The sequence below is a fragment of the Pteronotus mesoamericanus genome, unplaced genomic scaffold (assembly GCF_021234165.1).
Source record: "Pteronotus mesoamericanus isolate MK-2021 breed Mesoamerican mustached bat unplaced genomic scaffold, CSHL_Meso_final contig_177, whole genome shotgun sequence".
NCBI classification, from domain to species: domain Eukaryota; kingdom Metazoa; phylum Chordata; class Mammalia; order Chiroptera; family Mormoopidae; genus Pteronotus; species Pteronotus mesoamericanus.
In genome coordinates, this window is record NW_026555073.1 from 2,667,979 (window position 1) to 2,691,844 (window position 23,866).

General features: G+C 37.1%; 2 protein-coding genes across 2 annotated transcripts in view; both read right to left on the reverse strand.

Moving 5' to 3' along the window:
- Nucleotides 1-3,868: 3,868 nt before the first annotated feature.
- DACH2 (dachshund family transcription factor 2) overlaps nt 3,869-23,866 on the reverse strand; it is a 389,866-nt gene continuing 369,868 nt past the window's right edge. Inside the window, exons 9-12 of the mRNA XM_054566642.1 lie at nt 11,927-12,105; nt 11,685-11,832; nt 6,144-6,290; nt 3,869-3,972 (exon numbers count right to left, since the gene is read on the reverse strand). Coding sequence (XP_054422617.1) covers nt 3,869-3,972; nt 6,144-6,290; nt 11,685-11,832; nt 11,927-12,105 — 578 coding nt within the window. The remainder of the gene's footprint in view (nt 3,973-6,143; nt 6,291-11,684; nt 11,833-11,926; nt 12,106-23,866) is intronic.
- On the reverse strand, nt 10,990-11,322 carry LOC129065388 (small nuclear ribonucleoprotein E-like). Its single transcript, XM_054566643.1, has one exon. It carries the CDS (start codon nt 11,293-11,295, stop codon nt 11,011-11,013), a length of 285 nt encoding a protein of 94 aa, XP_054422618.1. The 5' UTR covers nt 11,296-11,322; the 3' UTR covers nt 10,990-11,010.

Below are 23,866 nucleotides of genomic sequence, written 5' to 3' on the forward strand. Positions count from 1 at the left end.
TTCCAAAATTTAAGAAACATGCATTGCCGACTGTACTCTAGTCATGAAATATAGTCATACAAAAGTTAACTGAGGTATAAACATGCAAAAGGAGAAGTCTCCCTGCGAACATAAAATGATGTTATTTTCTGTTCAGCAGTTCCTGTTACTGCTGTTCATGCTAATTAATTAAAGGAGCTGTTGCTGTAATGTGCAAACAGGGAGTCTGCGAAACAGAGAGGGCTTTTAGGTCTCCAAGTGAAGTTAAGTCAATCTGGGCGCGGGCAATCAAATGTAATGAAATCACTTGTCAGTGCTAAGCTTGCAAAAACTGTGAAGTTTGACTAGGGAGTAAAAGGATTATAATTAGATTTCCAATAGGATAATAACTAAATGGCAGAACACAGTAAAGAGAAAATATGACTTCGTTAGCTAATGGCACCGCTGTTCAGTTTGCGTTTTTATCAGCGCATTTGTAGTTGTGCTAATTTAATGTGCTTTTATCAGCAAAAATGCACTACGCAAATGATACTTGAATGTCATTTGCAAAAACCATTGATCTGAAGGTGCACTTAATGACACCGGGTATGTTTATTTTATGTGAAGCGGAGGTTGGTTGATAAGATGGTTGATGCGCTTGTCTTGCAGGCCCCTGAGTTATGGGAATGTAGGTGGGAAAATCATTAGTGGACAGGGTCCAGCACAAGTAACGCCCCTTTTTGGTTACAAAATCGTTTATTCCAAAATCATCAGCATGTTGTTCTGTAACATCACAATATCACACTCAAGAGCCCCCTAGGACATTTTCAGGGAAATGTTCAAATGAAAACTATAAATTATGACACCCATATTATTACCCTACCAACCACACTCAAGCAGGCGTTACTTCTGCCGGACCCTGTAGACATTCCACCAAATCCTTCACCTCCAGCAGTGGCGGACCCAGCCATGAAAGTGAGCATGTTGGATCGCCATACACTATTCAGGAAGAGCTGCTATCATAGGCTGCTAAGATACAAAGCATACAGAAATCCTGTTGTCAGACGGTGGTCTACGCGTGCTATCTTATCTGTCAAACAACATCCAAAGCGTGAAGGACATGAGATATCTAAGCCAGTTAGATTTCAAATACACGTTTGACTCCTACAAGTGGAAACTATCATAAAATTGTCCTCTTCAAACTCTCCTAAGGACATGTCACAGTGCAGCTAAGTGAATTTCAAAGGGAAAGCACTAGGTAAATGATAGACTTCTAACCGACAGAGGCATTGACAATAGACGAGAAAAAGACTTCAGTTGTTTGCTGGGATGGAGATGCGTTTCGGAAATGGCATCGGATCGGCATACATGAACTGACCCTCGTAAACAATGTTAGGAAATCATCTTTCTCGTTATAAAACAGGTAGGTGATGGAAGTGAAAAAGAGGAAAATACTATTAAAGTAAGTCATAAAAGAAAAAAAAAACATGCTGTAACAGACAAGAGCAAAAACATTAGGAAGAATGGAAAAATAAGAGTTAAGCTTGCATTTTATGTTTTCGAGTATGATACATTTTTCTGAAATTCATAAATACATATAAACATAGTTTTTCAATTTGGAGCATCTTAAATATATAATATTATTGGTATTTTTCAGGGAATTATTTAAGTTGATTTGATGGGTTATATTTAAGATGAGTTCTAATACTATGTTCTGAAAGTAATATCGCTGGCTAATAGAGTAAATCATTTTTGGTTAAAAATTTTATTTTATATATTAAATTGTAATTCTGTTGAAATATTAACATATGGCATTCATTCCATAAGTTGATGATAGGAACTTTATTACATATACTGCTTAAATTCTGTCCTAAGAGAGGTAAGAATGTGCACTTTTCCATTTTTATCACGTTTGTCGAGAATATTAATGTAACCTAAAAGGCGATCGTTCGGGAGAGAATTTTTAATCCAGAATATATTTACAACATTAACCACACATGGTTGACAATTTCATTTGTAACTTGAAATAAAAATAATAAAAATTAATTCGCTACCTTAAAATAAATTCCATCTTCATCTTTTTAAAGGTACCTCTAATTCATTTATGTTTAGCCAGCAAAAACTAGTAGAACTTACTCAAATCATGTTTAGTGAAAACAAATATTAAATGTGTCTTCCCTTAACCAGAAATTAATATGAAAAAACCTGATTTGTACAGGCTTTATTAAAACAAAAAAAAAGTGCCACATGGAGTGTGAACGTACCTTTTGCTTTTATCACCTAATTGGCCACCCGTGAATAAGATATCTGTTGTTTTTTGCATGGAAATGAAATATCTTTAGGACAGTTCATAAGTTTGTATTTATCTCAGGGTGGGGAAGATGCTAATACTGTGTATTAGAGGCATCATATAAATTCAACACAGGGCGCTGAATTGGGAGTATCAAATAAAGGATAATAAACGTACAACCTGTTGATTGTATTTGGTTTCCGCCTTCCAGTTCCAAAGCTGACCTTCGCTCCCAGTCAAAGGAGGGGAACAATCGAGGTCAATGCTCCTTGAAGCCCAGGTTTGGATTACTGTGTCACGCACTCAAAAGGGAACCCATGATCCCGCCTTTTCGCCCCTTTTCTGGGCCCCGATCTATGCTGGCGACCTCAGCTAGGGCTAGCCCACAATGACTGGAGTTGTCCCTGGAAAGCCCACTGCTGTGACGTGATAGGACATACACTGAGCGCCATCCAAATTGGCTTTGCTCACATTCACACGGCCTTCAAGGTGAGGGAAGACAGCAGGCAAGCAAAGGTGGGACAAGAGACAGCGAGAGCTTTCTAGAATGAGCTAAACACACATGCTTTCATGCCTAGTGATGCGCCTCGTTAATGCTCTAGTTTTGTCTAGCAGAATGCTGCAGCAGAACGAGACATTCTCAGAAGATCCATGAGCTCTGGCACTACTGCTTTGGTATAGATGATGTGTAAAGCTACATGAATGAGGGTTCCTGAATTTTGTGAAGCTGCCACATAAACTGGGGACACTCAGATTAACCCAGGCAGCTCTTTCGGTCACATCCAGTTCCATCGCCTTGGCCAGACAGCGGAACGGCGCTGATTACTTCAACCTCCAGCAAGCAACATATCCATGGTCTTCCTTTTTGAAACTTAGGAAGGTATTTCCTCATGGAGATGGCTTTTTAATTAGAGTGAGACATGCTTTCACAATAAATGTGAAAATAAATATAATCAGCATACAAAGGACTGGAAAAGCACCTTAGAGTCTCACCGGGAAAACTCCAGTAGTTCAAATATTTCAGACACTTTGGCACAGCAGTGAGGCTCTATGTTGATTTGTTTCATCTACTTTCTTACTAATAAATACTTTGAAAGATATTTAAAGGATCTAAGCACCTATGGGAATTCTGCAAATCATAAATAACACATTCTGCTCTTTTGTCCATATTTAGGTGGTTTCTAAAATTTTCTAAATTTAGCATTGAAATGTGAAAGCTGGTAAAAATGTTGTCTATAACACTTTTAAATCATCAATGGGTTATGATTCCCATACCTGTGGCCTTTACAAACATTAGTGAGATTTTTTTTTTTACAGCATATTATTGTTCACTTCTGAAAGGTAAATTGTATTAACATTTATGCATTTTTAGAATATGCCTAACATATAAAAGTACATCCTTTTAACAGCTAACCCTGCAATAAATTTGCTCACATTATATACGTAATATTATAACCCTATTTATATACACGCATGTGTATGTATATGAGGATGGAAATAATGTTTAAGAAACAATACAGGCTTCTTCCTCTGTCATAAAGCAAGAAGAGTTAAACTTATTTACTTATATGAAGAGTATGAACATAGCAGCTCATCCCCCGCCCCCCCCGGAGTGATATATTAAGCAGTTATAGAGAGAAATATGCTGTTTACTGTACCTTGCATAGCAGTATTATCATGAGTAGCCCCATTGTTTTCTATTTCAATATCTGGAATCCCAGTATCTGAAAAAAGTGACATTCACAATTAAGGTATAATCTGTTTTCTTCCGATTCCATTTAAAGTGCTTCTGGTCCTAAACATAACACAAAACCTTGGGTGGCCTTTTTGCTTTTGTTTCTTATATGTCTATTTGTTGTTTATGTTCGAAAGGAGGGTTATAAACTGTAGCTGAATTCTATAATTGGGCATATATTTTCAGGTCTATAGTAAATACCTCTTTATTCATTTCATTCTCTAGAGATAAATCTCAGGCAAATAAAATAACCTGTCCATAAAAATCCTCTCAGACTATCAGGTAACGTGCCCTCACCGTGGAATAAGAAAAAGATAGATACAGTTGCATAAGTATCTCCATCCTGACGCTGTATTTTTCATTTGTAGAATGTGACGGATGATGGAATTCTCTCCAGGCTAAGCACATGCGAACCCACAGGACAGGGTGTAGCTTGCGGGCTTTACGTATGTAGTACGCGCTCTCGGCGCAAAGGGATACGTGAATTGCTTTAAAAAAAAAACAAACCAAAAAAAAAAAAAAACCAAGAAAAGGAAACAAGGGGCTGGGCTCCTATTTTCCATTTTAATATGAAACGTGATTATCTCGAATGTATACATATACATACGGCCCAGCTTATATGGGCATTTCCGTAGCTACCTATTTGCTTAGACACCCTTGGGTAATGTGGTAACAGATGGCAGTGTCTCACCCGGTGCCCTCAAGGATGATCGCGAGAAGGAAATGACCTGAGTTCAAGGGAAACCTCCTGTTGCAGAAAGCAGCTGCTTTTGCTTCATGATAGAGAACCCTGGATCGAGAGTGGAGAGCGCTTACGCGTGGATTTCAGAGATGCGTAAAAAAGGTCAAGCTGCCTCAGAATTACAAGTTCAGGGCCTCAAATCATAACAACGCAGAAAATATTTGTCCCGTGGCTGGTGGGAAATGTTCCTTTTCCAGCCTTAAGGAAGGAAGGATGCTGGTTCTCACAGTCTAACATGTTACAGTGCATGAAATATTAATGTATTAATAGTCACTCTCTTCTTTGCCTCAGTGAGGCATGGTTGTCATGAGCTTATCACCTATTAATACATCTACTAATAATATTAATAGATACTCAATATCTATTAATTGTGAGCAGAATGAGCCAACCTAGTCACAGTAAAAAGGGGCTTAATCTTTCAGAAAGGAAAGGATACTATTGAACTTCGGTTAAAAAAAAAAAATCCTTTATTCATTCTTAGTAACGGCCGCTGAAGCGCCTGCCTTTTAGTGCATGTGTGTGTAGCACGTCTGTATGGGGTACGTGTACACATGCATGTAAAATCCTTAGGCTCATCCTTGCAATACACACGTATCAATGAAATAGACAGGCTGTCAATATGCTATGAAGGAACTGGAATATTCTATGAGCTAAAACAATGTTTCAGGGCTCCGTAATTAAAGATGGAAACAGAAAGGTGTTTGTCATGAAGAGATTTCATGACAAAAGCACCTCTTCTCAAAAGATCCCCAGGGATTTACTTAGAACATTCTTTTTCAACCAGGTGCTCCTTAAATCCAGCCTCAATGAAAGGAACCATCCCTGTTTAGCTCATTAAATAGAGTGGATTTCTGTCGCCCTGCAGAGTGAAAGGCGACGGCTTCCATCCCACCTCACGGTAGATGCCTGGGTTGTGGTTTCCATTCCCATTCTGCTGCGTGCCAGCCGCAGTCCATCACTGTTTCTCCCCCTCTCTTTCTCCCTCCCTTCCCCTCTCTAAAAATGAATAAAATCGTAAAAAAAAAAGAGTACACCAAACATCAGCATATTTTAATATGAATAGACCTATAACACACTTTAGGTGCAGGCAGGTTATTTATTAGAGCTACTTTTTTCTTTTTTGCTGCAAAAACCAGCAGGACTTCTTGTTATTCCAAAACTATTTATCCCCCAGAATAAAGATTATTTTGACAGATCTAATTAATGACCTAAATTGCTTGGCTTCAAATTGATTTTTTAATTATTCCTGGACAAAGCCTCTTTCCTCCCTCCCTCCCCCTCTCCCCCCCTCCTCCTCTCCCTCCCTCCCTCCATCCCTCCCTCCCTCCCTTCCTTCCCTCTCTCCCTGCCTGTTTTTAAATCAGGTTTTCCTTTGCATACCTTCAGCGTGCGAGGCCAAAGGCCAAAGCACACATTACCTTTCAACATCCTCAGGCCGCTCTCATTAGCAGCAGTTTGCTTCAGTGCTTGCTCCACTTGCTCCCGTCGCTTGGATTCAAATTCCAAAGCTTCCTGCAGTTTTCTCTTGGCTTTTTTCTCCTTCTTCAGGCGCTTTTGCATGGTGGCTACAACGTGAAAGGGAAAGAGTTGGCAAAGGCTTGGCCAATCAAAGAAGAGTCGCCAGTTGTGATGGATTATGAACCACAGGCATTGACACAGAGTCAATCATCTGATTCGATTGTTTTGGTTCCAGTTGTCATTAGCTCAACCAAAGAGTGTTCAGTCGTAAAACCGACTTCTTTCTGCTTTGGCATTTCCAGCGTGTCCGCTGGTTAATACCCATGCACTTGCGTGGCGGTGGTAGTGGAGGTGAAAAATTGTTTTCTATTTTGACTAACAACACGCATTTAATGCAAGCATTACATGTTCTACAAATCTCTTAAGGAAGATGTTATTCATCAAGATACTGCTATTCATATCTTAAAATGTAAAAAGGAGAGAAAATATCACTTGGGTTGCAAAACATGCTATGTCTTTTAAATACAGTTTCAAGTGTCTTTCTCTGAGATGTTAGTGACTATAAGGGCATCTACCTACCTATCTATCTATCTATCTATCTATCCATCCATCCATTCTAAAGAGAATAATTTTCAGCAATGATGCTATTAAGCAACCTGGAAAAGCACGAGGGTATTATTTTGTAAGCAGAAAAGGTAATGAAGAGCTAGGGACCATACCTCAACTCTCAAGGTATGAAGAAAGAATCATTTGATATGAATCCCCAGATTATCTGTTGAGATGGCTCCACGTGACCAACCAAAGGACATTTTATGGACAATAAATGCCTTGTACCCATTTACTGATGAGGCCCCTCACATATTCTACACTAGGAAACACCTCAGACTGAGCTCCGGGCTTCCTGCCATCTGAGGTAACCACTGCAGGGAAATCCCAATGAAGTATGTCTACTAACAGACCGAGAACTGCCACCTTGGAGGAGAACTGCATAATTAGAGGCCTTATTTACAAAAAAATGGGCCTAACTGAGAACCTGGGAAGGGGCCTCGCTATGAATTTTAGCCTCTCCTTTGTCTCCCTGGAACACAAGTTGCTACGTGAATCTGTGTCTCATGGGCGGCAGTTCCTTTTGCTCCAATCAATTCTTTTTCTATTCTTATTACAGTCTAAAATTACTATTGGTTTACTATATCTTAATTAGGAACTTCAACTGCCTGAATGTATGCTTGTTTCTAAACTCTGAAACTTTGAAATCTGCAATCATTTCTCAAATAGAATTATTGGGTTCATACACCGACCTTCACATTCTCCATAAATCAGTTGTGAAAAATTAAGATATCGACATTGTAGCAATAGAAAAACTTCCAGGGAACATTAAGCAAAATGATAAATTAGATGGCATTTGAAATGTTAAAAGTATTCACATAAAATTAATATATTATGATTGAACTAACTATGGTGATAATTCGGGTTTCAGTGGTATTTATCTCACAGTTCAATGTCTTTTCATAGAAATGACCTTCAGCAACTTGAAGACAGTCAGTGACCCAGGTGAATTTATGGTCACTTGAGATAAAAATTCAGAGGTCTCAGGTAATAACAAAATGGAAATCTTGGAACAAAGATGCTGGGAATGCATGGTTTCTGTTATTTCTAAGGAAAGCCTATAAGTAAGGTGAAACATAAAAAGATTTTACTATTGTAATGATACTTAATTACCATCATTCAAATACAGCATTGCATGCAGTATTGAAATCAGAAATCTAAAATTTATTCAAAGTAATGTAAAGTAAGGTAAAGGATACCTTAATATCCTTACAAGACAAAATGTGGCTTCCAGTAAAAGTATTAGTTCAAACACATTCTATATGTTGAATCTCTTGAACAGTGTGATTCCATATATTGTCAATAATTCCACAGCATATAACATTTAAAATTATATAAATAAATAATAATTATCACTTATTTAGGGCCTAGTCTATACCGAGCATTTTTCTGCGACTCTTATCTCCTTGAAGCCGTGCAACAAACCGGCAAAGAAAACACTATTATCTCCATTTTCTAGTTGAGAAAACCGAGTTCTTGAGAGATCAAGTAATTTACTCAAGATTATACAGCCCATAATTTTCATAGCCTGAGGGTCAAAGATCGCATAGGTAGTTGTTTCACATCCTAGCGACCATATACTTGGTCCAGGACCAAAACAAGTAAGCTCCAGGTTCTGTTTTAGCTCTAGCATTCTATGATTCTAAGTGTTTAATCTGCAAAGAATATTATGATATATGTATGTACAGAGTTGGGCAAAAGTAAGTTTACAGTTGTGAACATGCTAAACACTAAGTTTATTCTGGTATTACTACCTATTTTTTAATTATTATGTTATTTATTTGTATTACTTGTTATTAATATTATTATTTCTTCTTTGTATCCTTGCTAGTGATCTACCTTTTAGGTAATGATGGCTGGTAATTTAACCGACTTTTGCTTATCCCTTTATATTTGTGTTTAATTCAAGTTACAGATTCTGGCTTACGACTGAAAGGCAGTTAGGCAGAATATTGACTTTGAGTGTAAAACACAGCCTCCTTTAATTAGAGAAGAGAATCATAGGAATTCCTACTATATATTCACAGTTTTCTACATGTTCTTTATATGTGTATCTTCATAGTTATTATTACTTCTACAGACTTGGAGAAATGGTACTTTGTAACCATAATACCAATTTTCCCCCTTTCTTTTCAGTCATATGACTTCAGGTCAAGAGTTCACTCTTTGACATAAAAAGTTGGGTGTAGTGAACATGAGATAAGCAGGCAACTAGAAAGGAATTTAAGTGATTGTCCAGTTCAACTACTGTAATAGATGAGGATCCTGTGATTCCATACTGTTGAAATAATTTCTCTAAATTAATGAGGATAATAGTTTCCTCTAATTATGTTAGTCATTAGATGTAAAATGTTAAAAAAAAAGTATATAGCACATACCAGACATTTGATACACATTAGCTAGTAGTAGTAGTAGTAGTAGTAATGATAGTAATAGTAGGGTATTATTACTATATTTTAATAAATGCTAAATTTATTAAATATAAATACTTTAGAGTAAAGTTGATAATAGATACAAAATTACATCTACCACGTCTAGGACTTTTTTAAGGACAAGAGATGTGATGGTAATTAGAAAGACAGACATGGATAGTCTATGACAAGTTAGTAAAGAGTAATCGGTAGGCCCCTAAAAGTTAGAAGCCAATTTTACTACATGTAGTAGATTTTCCTAGGTCAATTTGAGGATGTTATTATATTTAACACATGATTAGTTGGTTCGTTACTATAAAAATTTTCCCTACTAGAGGAATGTGTTTTTATGATACTAATCATCATAATCTATTTTGAATACCAAATACTAGAAATAAGCTAATTTCTCCAAAGTTTAGAAAGACAATTTGGCCTAGAAGTAGTTAATGCCTTTCTCAAGATAAAAAGAAGAGGTTTAATTCTTTCTAAATGCAATGACTGATTTTCCATTTTAAACTAGACCGATTCCTAGGCCCTAAAGAAAAGAGAAGCCTTCATTTACTTGACACAAAGTTCAGAATAAAATATGTTACTTTGGAATAATGGACAGTTAATGGATTTAACTTAGCTACACTCATCTTCCTTGTTGAGAGAGGCAGTGACTAGGTTGTATGTTTTCTCTCCCTTTCTTTGCCTTCCCTTCTCACTCTTGAACTCTTTTAGTTAATATTTGCTTTGTGATCCATTCATTGACGAGTAAACAGAGAAGGGATGAAAGCGGTCATTCTCAATAGCACTTTTGCTGCTGTTTGGTATGTTCTAGTAAATCTAAGAAAGAGGTGGATGATGCGAAAGTGAAGTTTTTAATTTTCTCTGGTTTTGACATGAACTAGTTTCAGTATCCATATTTGTAGATGATCAAATGTCTACCCATAGTTGGAAAGTTGATTCTATTTGTGAAGAATATTGCTCCACTCTCTTCCTTTTGTCTCCAGTCCTGCTTATGCTACCCTAATTCAGTCCTCGCCACCATTGCCTTGAAGATAGCACTCTCCTTCTACACAGTTCCCTCGTTTCCAGTCTTACTGGATGCCCCCTCTAACCTATTCCCAACACTGGCATGCTCTAGATACCTGGAATCAGACCTGGTCATATTCTTCTCCATCACCTCCAGGACAATGCCCAAGCCAATCTTTCACATGGCTAAAATTATCCTTCATAATTTAACTTCCGCCTCCCCATTTCGGCATCATCTCCCACAATGCACTTCATTAAACTCAAATGCACTGTCATGACAAATTATAAATAGTTGCCCATGTATGAGCAACTGTAGGGGGGCCTCTTGCCTCCATGCCTACAATCAATGAAACCTCTGTCTAGAGTGTCTAAATAACTCAGAAATTTTCAGGCCCTTTCTTAGCTTATTGATTCTTCAAGATTCGGGTTCAGTATCAGCGTCAGAAAGCCTTCCTCAACCATGTACGCACTCAGCACCTTCAAGCTGAACTAACTACCCCTACTCTCTATATAACTATATACACTGTACATCGTTGTTCTTGCCACTTTTGCTTGAAATTAAGTGGTTGGTTGTGCTAGCCCTTTAAAATATAAATCTCTCTAAGACTGGAACTGAGTTATATTTATCTTCTTTTTAAATAAAAACACATAGCATTTATTGTTGTCTGGTAATAACAAAAGGGTAATCCAAACAATATGAACAAAAATGTTTGAGGACTATACCCGCAATGAACTGTAACAAACCTAAAAAACACAAACTGTATTGCTTCTTAACAATTTCTCACTTCATTAGTCATTTCCAGTTGGAGACACTTTGGAGGAGAGTAATATTATCTCCTTTCAGCATGATCTGACCTGGTTGTTTTCTTGACTTTGTTTTAGAATGAATCTCTTCTGCATCATCGAATACAAGGTTCATGTATTCATCAAAACCAATGATACAGCGCTCTATTCGCATATTTACTTGCTCATAAAGCCACACCTGAATCCGAGATCTATTTTGCAAGTATCTGAAGATAAGGTCAATGGGCTGAACCATCACCTTCTGCACTTTTTGGCCCTGGCCACGGAACACCATGGTGGAAGCTGACAAAAGACTAACACGCGCACTAACTCAAAGACCTACTCTATATCTTATAACTGTAAAATCCAGCACTGTTTTTAGCAAAAAGTAAGCATTTCATATATAGGGATTTGTTAGATTATCTTTATCCAGATGCATTTTATAATACGAATATTATTCATGTTTTCAAATCAGCAACTGGACTGAAATTCAGATCAACTTCATTATTTTTATTATGATCATCAATAGTGTAAATATCTTACCTTGTGGATTACACACAGTATTTGATTCTTAGCTTGTCATTTGTTTTAAGAATTTCCAAGCTATCCCTGAGAATATTTCTATTACTTTTGAAAACAACACCAACACAATATTTACTCCGTAACTGATCTTGGTAAACTTACTTCTGCTTTGAAGCTCAACTGCTATTTGTCTTTCAAGGTTTTCTCTAATTTCTCTTTCTCTATAGAGCTCCAATCGCAGTTCCTTTTTTTCTTGCTGAATCTGCTTCTCCTGGATGCGAGCATTGTCCAGAGCCACTTTCAGTAGACCCTGTCAAAGTACAGCAAACGGCATGTGGTTCATCTGATCTGTTTTAGCTTGCAAATACGACATAATTAATGGAGGTGCTAATGTCTTGTATTACATTTATTTTGTTTATAGAAATATTGTTGACCTGAATGTTGGTCAACAGAGTTTCCACAGAAGACAGACTGTCAGCGAAAATGAATGGTCCCGGGAATCCAGGAGGCAACGCCTGCCCAGGGGGCAGCTGGATCTTGTCCAATGGAGACTTAATCATTGGGATTTGAACCGGTACCTCTTCTGCAAGAAACAAAAGCAACATCAGAAGATTCACGAATGAATGGCTCAAGATGTTCACTATGTTCCGTTTGCCTCTAATGGTCTCTCTAAAGATTTTGTTCCTAAAACTAAATGAACGACGCTCCTAATTGGAAGTCAAATCTATTCCCTCTAATTTTTAAAAATAAATGTTTCAGAAAAGAATTGGTGAAAGTAAAGGCAATATTTACTGCTTAAAAGTCACAAAATTTGAGGAAACAAATGCAAGGTATATTTGTGAATATCTATAAATTAAATAATCAGAAAACTTCCTGGTCCAGCATAAACTAATTTTTAGTTTTTTTTCTTTTCAAATCTATCAATCATCTATCTATCTAGTCTACCTACCTATCTCTAATCTCTATTAAAATATATTTTAACAACTACATTGAGGGGTAATTGACATAGAACAAATTTACCTATTTTAAACATATGCTTTAATGATTTTTAGTAAATTTACAGAGTTGTGCAACCATCATGATAAATCAGATTTCACAGTTATCATAGTTAGTGGTGGGATTTCTTATGTGGGAAGCTGTGGTATAGAATCTTGGGCACCTTCTGTGAGATAGAACAGCATTATCTGGGAATGAAATGCTCTTAATATAGACCACCTTGACAACTTTCAGTTTTCCAAAATGTATAGTGATAAAAATGCTAAGCAATTATTTTTAGAGAATCAAAATCATTTTCCCTAATTATTTTCATTAAAGCCTCACATTATTCAAGTCCAAACTATTATAAAGAGTATTTGTTCACGTATCTTAAAGAATTCAATATAATGCATACATTAGCCTGTGGACTTTCTTTTAACATGTGAAGCTATAATGAACATGTTCTCAAGAATGTTTTCCTAGTACAACTTAAAAATAACATTTTGATTGTAAGTGTGCGGTGTAGGTTTTCTACAACTTTCTTATTATGAAATTAACCCTAACGTTTTATAGAACTTTTCTCCCTCTCCTCTTCTCCCTCCTTCCCCCTCTCCTTCCATCTTTCTTTCTCTCTACCTTTCTTTCTTTTCCTTTCCCTTCCCTCCCTCCCTCCTTCCTTTCCTTCCTTCCTTCCTTCCTTCCTTCCTTCCTTCCTTCCTTCCTTCCTTCCTCCCTCCCTCCCTCCCTCCCTCCCTCTCTCCCTTCCTTTCCTTCAGAGGAAATGAGCAAATTATCACAAATTCTGTGATCTATTTCAACTACAACATTTGAATACTGGAAATACCTCATTAGAAAAACTAAATCTTAAAATATGTCTTGGGCAATATCTCTAATGTTTCCAAAGTGCATTTCTCAACAACTAACTAAGCAATATGATGTTTTATTTGTATTATTTGAAATCTGTATTTAGCTAGTATTTTGTTTTCTGTACATGAATACATTGAATGGATAAGACGACTTCATAATGCTCTATTAATATTAATAACAACCGAAGAGGTTCTATACCTTTATGTGGATGTTTAAAAATCTTAAACTAAAATTTCATGTAGCCTACAGGTCTATTTTTTAAAAACAAACTGCTGCAAAGTTAGAACATTGACTTCCTCCTGATTCAGAGATAATATAATGCTTTTCCTGAATAAATATTTTGTACCAGTGGCAAAGTTCTTAAATTAATGGGTTCCTTGTTATGTATCGCTCTATATACACACTTAAGTGAGTGGAAACAATCTGGGGCGTATTCTATTAGAAACAAGATACCTGAAAAAGAAAGCGATACTTCAGCATGCATAAAACAAAACGATAACCACATTAAAATGGCCAGGAGTCTTCTACCTGGAGATGAAAGAAATGCCATTAAACTGGCTAAAAGGAAAATCAGTATTGTCTACGAAGACAGGTTGCGTGGTCTGTGGTTTGTACTGCTGTGCAGTAGATTGAAGTTTCAAAACGGTATTACTCTTCTTTAAAGAGACAGGCATGGCTGAATTAGGTGCTGTTTGCTGCAGTGAGGATCAAATGCAAAAAGAATCATATTTCATCAGACCTAGTCAACACCAGGAAAATAAATAGAAATATAAGAGGCATGCGGGCAATGATTCATTTCGAGAATCTCGCCCAGGAGGGACACGTGGAGACAGCACACAGATCCGCCAAAAGACAAATAGGGCACGGAGGGTGGGAACGGGGCCGACAGTGTAGCAGAGGTCGCATCGATTTTCAGCGGCGGTTTTCCCACAGATGAGATAGCCCTGGACTCTCTTTGGCCCATTGTTCAATCCTACCTGTCCCACAAGCAATATATTTCCTAGTCCTAGAAAAGGGCAGTAAAGAAGAAGGATTCTACTTATGACGTCTCATGATTAAGTTTCTGTGATAAGCAAACATGTTTTTTCCAGACCAAGGTCACATTGCATGTGAAGGCCTCTAATAGCCCAAAACTAGGACAAGTGTATTACGCTTGTGTGTATATCAGTGGGAACTGTCAAACCATGTGTCAATTTTTTTTTGCATTGAAATCACATGTTATTAAATGAATGATAAATGCATTAGGAATCTGTTTTAACCTTGTAATAGGTCTTCACATCTGAATGACACCTACACTTTGCTGTTTGAACAGATGCACCATTCTGTGGAAATTTATCAGGTAGGCTTGTGAAATTCTCATTGATAACGGCAGCGAATAAAGGTAAGTACTAGAAACATAGCCAAAGAAGAGCATGTCCTTGTGATCCACGGAGAAAGGGTCTGGACTGAGATTTTTGACTTAAAAGGCTGGAGTTCGAAATGCATGTATTAAAGCCTTCATCAACACATGTGATGCGATGATATAAAAGAAAAGCTAAAAGGATAACTGTTATCCAGCTGAGGACGGGAGCAACTTCTTCTTTCTAGAAGCAAAGTGGGGGCTGCTTATACTGAGCCTGCTAAACCTGCCATGCTCTCGAATAGCACTTGGGCATCCATTTAGAAAACAAGCTCTTGCTGTTAACTTCTTGCTGAAATGTCGACAAGAACATCGTAGGAAAAAGTGAGGCAAACCTATGGCAAACCCTCAGAATGGAAAAGTTCTCCTAAACATCGAAGTCAAAGCTGCTAGAACTTTCCCTATGACCCGAGTGCTTATTTTCTCCCTTTTTCTTGGGTGAAGTCTTTCCTCTTTTCTCTGGGCTTTGAGGATGGTGACTCACTCAGCAGTAAAAAATGCAGCTAGCTACCAAGTCCTTAGTTGGTATTCTTTAACAAATAAATTGTATTTCATTATTTGATTTGCGAGCTTTCCCCTAAATACAGCTCGCCCAAGGGACTCTCCTTTGTTGGCGTCATTAACTTTACATGCTGCACAAGCGAGACACCTGCTTCCCTCTTCCAACAACAAAACAGCCCAGCGCCGTGTAATGATATGACCTGCATGAGTATAAGAAAGTGTTCATGGTGTGAGCTGAACAATGACTCAAGTGTTGCTGCCGTCAAATGTGGAAAAGAAAGACTTGATTCCAAAAGTCTCACATATCTTTAAGGAGACAAAAGAATAAATAGTGCTGCTAAATGAAAATGAAAAGCCAACAGCAGAGGAATGAATGGTCACGAGCCCGAAAATGTGAATAATTGGCGCTCCAGGTCCTTCCGGAGCCTTTAGCAACTAGGCAAAACAAGCTTCTTTGTGAGTGATGAATTAGAAATACATCATCTTTCAGGTAAAATATCATGCTAATAACAGATATTACATCCATGAGAATTTGGAAGAGGTATGATGCCCAGTCCTCGCATCCAGGAGGTGAAACAGTATTTTGGGGAAAAAAGTTGACAAGTTACAGAGGTGTAAAATTCGGGGTGAAATCATACAGCGTGGATAGTTAAGTGTCTCTAACTGTTAAAAGGAGGAGGGAAACTTCCCCAGGATATGAGGTATGCCAACATGAAAATATTCATCGTTCAAATGAGTGTTAAGAAGCTGGATTAAACAACGTTAAAACAGTTTTCCCTAAAGCAAAGCCTGGTGGGGAAACGACAAGATGTCCGGGGAAGTCTGAATTTCACATAAACAGCAAACGATTTTTTAACATACGTATGTCCGAAACATTCCATGGGACATCGTCTTACTAAAAAAAAGACTCTTTGTGTATCTGAATTTGAAATTTTACTGGGTATATTGTTTTCTGTTCTTTTTTTTAACTTTAGCTTTTTCAAATTTTATTTTATATTTAGTTGCTTTTAGACAGAGGGGAAGGGAGGGAGAAAGAGAGGGAGAGAAACATCCATGTGTGGTTACCTCCTGTGCACCCCTGACTGGGGACCTGGCCCGCAACCCAGGCCTGTGCCCTGACTGGGAATCGAACCGGTGACCCTTTGGTTCACAGGCCAGCACCCAATCCAGTGAGCCACACCAGCCAGGGCTGAATGTCTAATTTTTATATTTTTTTACAAATACGTGGCGGGATGGGGAAAGAAAGAGGGGATGGAGGTAAAGAGTTTCTGGAAAACTCTCAGCCTTTTCACAAAACTAGTGATTTCAATAGTCTACATGTATTGTGACAAACTGAAATTTTAGAATTTGAAAAATAGTTGATATAGTTATCATAGCAGGCCTACTGTATATTTATTGAACTTGTCTACATATCATAGTAGTTTGAGCAAAGAAACCCCAGTAAATATAAATCTTTCTGGCCGACACACGTACTTGTGCATCATCTTTCAGACAATGTGTATCAAAGATAAAGCAAACCTGACTGATTTTTTTAAAAGTATATCTGTATTTTCCAGAGAAATGGAATAGAAAACGGCTGAGGATCCAGAATATAAATACGTTTCACACAGAGAGCAGAATTTGATGTAAACCCTAAAAGACAAAAATTTCTAACATAAACATCCAAATAACACCAGAGGCAAATACAAATCTCTCTTCCAGAAAAGTAGCCTGGCTACCTGTGAAAAACAGAAGAATATGAAAGAAGGAGAGAGCAATAATGTAACAGACTCCTTCAGAAACTGGCGAACAAGAGGCACAGAAATCAAAGTGAACAAAAGAAGCTGACATTTTAAAGAGATGTGTTTAGGAAAGACCAGAGGAGAGGGAGCCGATTTCAACTCTCAACTAGCTGACCTTTGAGGTGATAATGTAGTGACTTATCTGTGAAATGGCCTCAGGGTGCCAACTGTCCCCCTGCTTTGAAACTTCTAAGAGGGGTTGACTGCAGAGGCCTGAGGGCAGATTGTTCCTTTTGTTCCCTGCCAGGAAACGCCATTCAGTTCAAGGACCAGGGAAGCAACTCAGGCTCTTAATCTGGCTCCAATGAGGGAGAAAAATTTACTTGGCAATTCAGCCGTTAACTTTAAAATAACCCCTTTTTTATTTTTATTTTTATTTTTTTTTAGCTTAGTTAACATAAAATAGAGAGGATGTTTGCAGGGTACAAAGGAGCAAGCGATTCATTCGGCATCTTAACGGCCAGGGCTCTTAACTTTATCCTGCATCCGGACTTCCTGAAGTTCTTTTATAAAAAGTTCTCAACTGGCAAAGTCTGTGTGACTCAGGAAGGGCTTGGCGACTGGGATTTCTAAGTGCCCCATAGATGGTTGACTTTGCAGGTGTGACGGCCACCGTTTCCAAAACCACTGGGCTATTATATAGAAGTCCAACTTTGCTCCGCTTAAAGATAATTAATATTCCTTCCTAGAACAGTATCTTTTTAGCCAGCTGTCTTTGCGAATTCGAACCATATCTAAGTGATGTCTAATTTTAAGAATATATTTTCACAGCTTCAGGAAATTGCTTAAAATTAAAGAGACATACCAATGAGACTGTTGTACATGCCTAGAGATTCTGAAAATTAATTTACATTGCCCCAGAAAAACTGCATAATGAAACCTATTTGGAACACAGAATCAGAAAAGAAAATAGTAAAACAAAAAAGTTATACAGGTAAAGGCAAAAAATAGTTTTCTAAGAATGAATGTAACATAAGCAGTTGTTTAATAAGAAAAACAGCAGTTATGGGTTAATCCTTAAATACTATTTCCTTGTATCCAAGAAAGACGGGGAATGGGTATTTTGGCAGAAATAAGGTTAAAAATTAAAGATGATTCAACATCAGAATGATACTGTCATGAAAAACTTGGCAAAAATTTTCTATATAACCAGTAGTTTAATAGTTTGTCACCAATATGAACTCCTTAACGAGGAATGTATAGATAATTATACATGTTTGATATTTATATCGACATGCTCATTAATAACTGTGTAATCATACTCATTTCTAATCTGTTTCCTCTTGTGTTCTGTCTCACACACGCACACAGAAACATACACACATATTGGTGAGAAGATACACTAATTTTTCTGTTTTAACTAAGAAATTAGAAGTTGAGGCACCATATTTTTAGGGTAGAAAAAATATAAGGCTTTTCCTAATAGAAGTGTCTTGAAATCATAATCAAAAAGCTGTTGAAATCATAGCCAGTTCAAAATGACACTAATTACTTAATTGAACTATTTTACAAAGCTGATCTCTCTTTAAAATAAATTTCTATTACGAGGGCAAACACTGCAGTTTTTCTTTTCTGTGTAAGTCAGCATTAACAACATTGGAGCTATTGCTTCTCATCTGAAAATCTCAAAGTTTTAGCAAAGATATAGGCATCTATTATTAATGCTCAATTCAGCAACACTCACCAAATGCACAATCTTATTTATTATGTTATTAGACTTATTGGGGTGACATTGGTTAATGAAATTATATAGGTTTTAAGTGTACAATTCTATGGTACATCATCTTCATGTTGCATTGCGTGCCCACCACCTAAAGTCAAATCTCCTTCTGTCACCATATATTTGTCCCCGCTTTATCATTTAGTACCTCCCCAGCACCCTGCTTCCCTCTGGTAACCAACATGCTAGTGTCTGTATCTATGAGTTTTTGTTTGTTTTGTTTGTTATTTTGTTGCTTTCAGTTTTATATTTCACATATGAGTAAAATATGTCAACTGGTACAGCCACAATGGAAAATGGTATGGAAATTCCTCAAAAATTTAAGAACAGAGTCCTAGCTGGTGTGGCTCAGTGGATTGAATGATGGCCTGTGAACCAAAAGGTTGCTGGTTCGATTCCCAGTCAGAGCACATGCCTGCATTGTGGGCTGGATCCCCAGTAGGGGGCGTGCAAGAGGCAAACACACAGGGATGTTTCTCTCCCTCTCTTTCTCCCTCCCTTCCCCTTTCTCTAAAAATAAATAAATAAAATCTTTTTTAAAAATTTAGGAACAGAATTACCACATGACTCAGCAACCCCTCTTTTGTGTATCTACTTAAAAATTTTTAAAAACATTTATTTGCAAAGATAGATGCACCCCTATGTTCATTGCAGCATTATTATCGGTGGCCAAGACATGAGACAACAGAAGTGTCCTTTGGTAAAGGATTGGATAAAGAAGATGTGGTCCATATGTACAGTGGAATACTACTCAGCCATAAAAAAGATGAAATACTGCCATTTGTGACAACATGGATGGACCTTGAGAATATCATGCTAAGCTAAATAAGCTGGAAAGAAAAAGTCAAGAAGCATATGGTTGCACAATTTATATTTAGACATTGTCTATTGCTGCAAGAGCTGATCCCATCTGATAAACAAGCTCTTTTTTGGTAAAATCTCAACAATCATAAATAATCCACAAGATATAGTTGCCATGTACATGCGCCATGTGCAAGGAAGCAGGGAAGGGTACATACACATCATCACGAGAACACATTACTGTGCCATGTTTTTCATGTCTTCCTTGTCTTCATTTCCAGATACTTTTCAGGGCTAGTTTCAATTTTACTCTCCTCTCTTTCGATAATGACATTTATCAGAAACTCTTCCTGAGTGGCTACTCACTTGTTCATTGTGTTCTGTTGTAAATTGAAATGAGTTCACAGGCTTGTAAATTGAAAGGTGTGGTAGTGAGTTCCTCTAATAATTAGACTAGACAAATACTTTTTTCCCATATAACAAAGAGAAATAATTTCAAAAAGGCTCAGTGAATTATAAAGTTTCACAAGTGTATCATTCAGCTTAACCTCAATAATTATTCAAGAATTAATCACCAGATATAACCACTTTCTTATTTCTACTATTTTCCCCCTTAAAATGTATGAGTCTGAACAGGACTGAACCTCCTCGTGCCTTGTCCCTTTTTGTAGAACAGAGTGTTTGTGGGAGGTTTAAATGAGAAGAATTAAGTTGGACCATCCTCAGTAGACCGTCAGTGACAACTGGCTGAATCTGAAGCTATGCTACTAGCCTTCTAGAAATGAAATGTTTTAAAGAAAGGCTTGCACTCAATGCACAATGAGCCCAAGATCTGACCTGCAATAGTGTCAACAATAAAAAAGTAAAATAAAGAATAAAGTCGCTATTTGCTTACTGAAAAATATATACTATGGTAAACAGATTGAAAGATTTGGTTAATGTAGCAGACATTAATTAAGGTTCTATATCATTGTGTTTTCTTTTCCTGATAATAAGGTAAAAAAGAGACCTACAATTTTGTAACTGAAATCTCCCAGCTGAGTTCTAAGGTAGTTTGGAGACTTTAGCCTCGTGTTATGTCCGTAAATTTCCTCTCAAATTGAATTTAGGTTACATTTTTATTCCCATGGAGAACTGAACATTTAAGGTTTTCTACTAAAAAAAAAAAAAAAGAAGAAGAAAAATCTATCTTAAATTTCCCGGCAAATTAGGGCTTATTTTATTAATGTTGAAATTCCTTCACCTACTATTTGTTACAAGTATTTATGGATCCATATGGAATGGCAGATGTCAAGGCAAAGAGCTGCAGACATTTTTCACTTTCGCTAATAGCCCTACTACTTGAGAATTTTTTTCACCTTCTATCATAAGAGCTTTAGTGTGAATGAGGAATCGAATATATATTTTGTTCTGAGAAGAAAACCAGAAGATTTATTTGAGATGAAATCTAAAAGATGCAACTTTTCAAATGTGTTTCCAACAGGTGGCTTTGAATATTTTCATCAAAAATATATCTGGAAACATTTTTTAAAAATTAATTAATTAATTTTTTCAAATACATTTGTCTCTGCCTACCCCCCCACCACTTTCCCTTGCCCCCTCCCTCCCTCAACTCTTCCCCTTTGGTTTTGTCCATGAGTCCTTGCTATATGTGGAAACATTTTTTAATAATACAATTTTACGTATCTATTTATTGATTTATTAATAGTTCAAATACAGTTGTCTCCATTTTCCCACCACCACTTTCCCCGGCTCCACTCACCCCCACCTCCTACCCCCAATCCTTCCCCCTATGGGTCCTTCATATTCATTCCTTGATTTGACCCTTCCCCTTCTTTTCCCCGAATCAAATATATTTATTGAATATAAAATTTGAGATTATTATAAGATTACGTCTATGCTCTGGCTGGGTCTGGCTGGGTCTGGCTGGGACATAAAATAGAGTTCGATCCTTTATTAGCTTGAAAATATGTCAAACCTTCAAACATAAAAGAAACATTGTTTGGGTTACCTAAATTCCTCTAACCACCTAAGCCAATCAGCTGCACAGGGAGGTTCTCGGCACTCAGCTTCCAGGGACAGCACAGGTCTTCCTGATTTTCTCCTCTTCCATTCCCCTATCTGATGCTCTCCTTATACATACTTATAGTCAATGCTATTTCTTCAGGGGCAAAACTATTTTTTAAGATTTACTTTGCACAAAGCCCAGAAAAAAAATCAACAACTAGTATTAAATGCAGTTGTCTAATACTTGCTGTTTCTAGGAATGTTTAGATATTATGAACTCGGCCAGAGAAACATTGTAATGTGAAAGAAGGAAATAATGAGGAAATTAGGAACTATTATCTAATATCTTTTTGCAATTGTTTTCATTGTCGTTCAGTTACAGTTCCCGCCTTTTCCGCCATTGCTCTCCCTGCCCCTCCCCCACGACTCCCACAGTGGATCCTCCCTTGCAATACTAATATCTTGTAATCGGACTTGACCAAATCACCCAAACTTGCTGTCCTAGATTCCAATTCAACAAAATTGTTCTTTTTTTATGATTTGGATAAAGCGCTTTAAGGATCAACATTCTAACATTTGATTTCCAGGAACTTACAGTTTAGCCACTTCCGCATTTGACCTGTACCCATTTTCAGGATTGCTTGAAGTAACGTGCCTCCGTCCCCTGAGCTACTTTGACATGTCATCACTGCCTCTGTGCTCATTGTCACCTCCAGCCATTATTCAATTGCCATGTGCAAGTACCATATATTTTTTTTTATTACACACATTGAAATTACCTCCTGTTCCTGGTTTCTGACAATGGATTCCATCTTACCTTCACTTAAAAGATAGCAGACATTGGTTTCCATTGTTTTATTGCCTCAGCTGCAACTTCCCGGAAGATACGTTCTTACCTGTAAACTTAAAATATGTGCTCTATCTTCTCTCATTGGCCTCTATGTGGACTCTGCGGTTAGCAAAATTTTATTAAGGACACACCATAGCTTTTTAAACTCTGTAACCCTTTCCAAGTCTAAGGTATATATACAGGGCTGCATTTTCTGGTCCCAGATAATTATTTCTTATTAACAGTTCAATGGAGTAAAACCAGTTCTAAAGGACAGCTCTGCTATTATGTCTTCCCTTGTTTACACTTCATCGATATTATGTGTCATCCCACGCACTGAAGCCAAAAAAAAGCAGACACGACAGTGGTATTTTGTCCATAGATTTAAAGCACCCTTGAGAAAACAGAAATATAAAACAAGAACACGTGACTGAGGTCCACTTCAGGAAGAGAGTGGCCTTTAAACTGTATTACACTTACAATAATGGCATTCCCATTGGCATGCTCCGTTATATACTTTCGAAGCTCTATGTGCTGTTTGAATGGTGTGCTGTCTTTTTGCAATACTGTTTTGGTTCAAGCAGATACAAGGTTTGTAGAGAATGCATCTAGGGAGCCATAAAACTGGTGGAAAACATATTTCTCCTTGATATTTTAGTACTTGAAAAATTCAATCACACGGGAAAATGTTTTGCTGTAAACAACTTAAAAGCCTTATCAAGACCATGGCTTCCCACAGCACTGATTTAAATAAGCTTAAGAGCTAGAATAGAATAGTTCTTCTACATCAAAGCTTAATTTGTCATTTCCTTGAGTTTTCACAGGAATTATTCTTGAATTCTAAATATATAATTTTGTTAACCAATGTCACCCCAATAAATTACATAAATTGTTAAAAAATAATGAATGAAAAATAAATAAAAACCATTTTATTTATTTTTTCCTGTGGAAAAAATAAAAAATTAAGTACAATGTAATCTGTATGACCAATTAAGTACAATGTAATCTAGTGTGATCATGAGTAATCTGATCACCATTGGCAATTTTATGATGTTTGCCAAAATGTAGCCAGAAAGTGCATTTTGCCTTCAACATAGGTTTTACTCTTTCTGCACAGGATATTGTTTGATGACGATAACTTAGCAAAGGAAAATGACGTTTTACTGATACCTACTCAATGTGCTATATATGTTCCTGCAAGGTTCTGAGGAGCCAGAGTCGGGGAAATGACCTATTCGCTCCTCACACTAGAATAAAATAGGGTTTAAACTGGAAGAAAAGACAGTCAAATCTTCAATTCAGGATTTTTGGAGTTGAAATTTGGGAATGTATGTTTTTATGCTTCTTCGATTTTTTGAAAACCTTAAGAATGAATGCTAATTAAATTCCTCGCTGTTATATGGTGCCTTCTACTCAGTCCTCATAAATTTTAATTACATATTTGTGAATAGGAAGAGAGTGTGT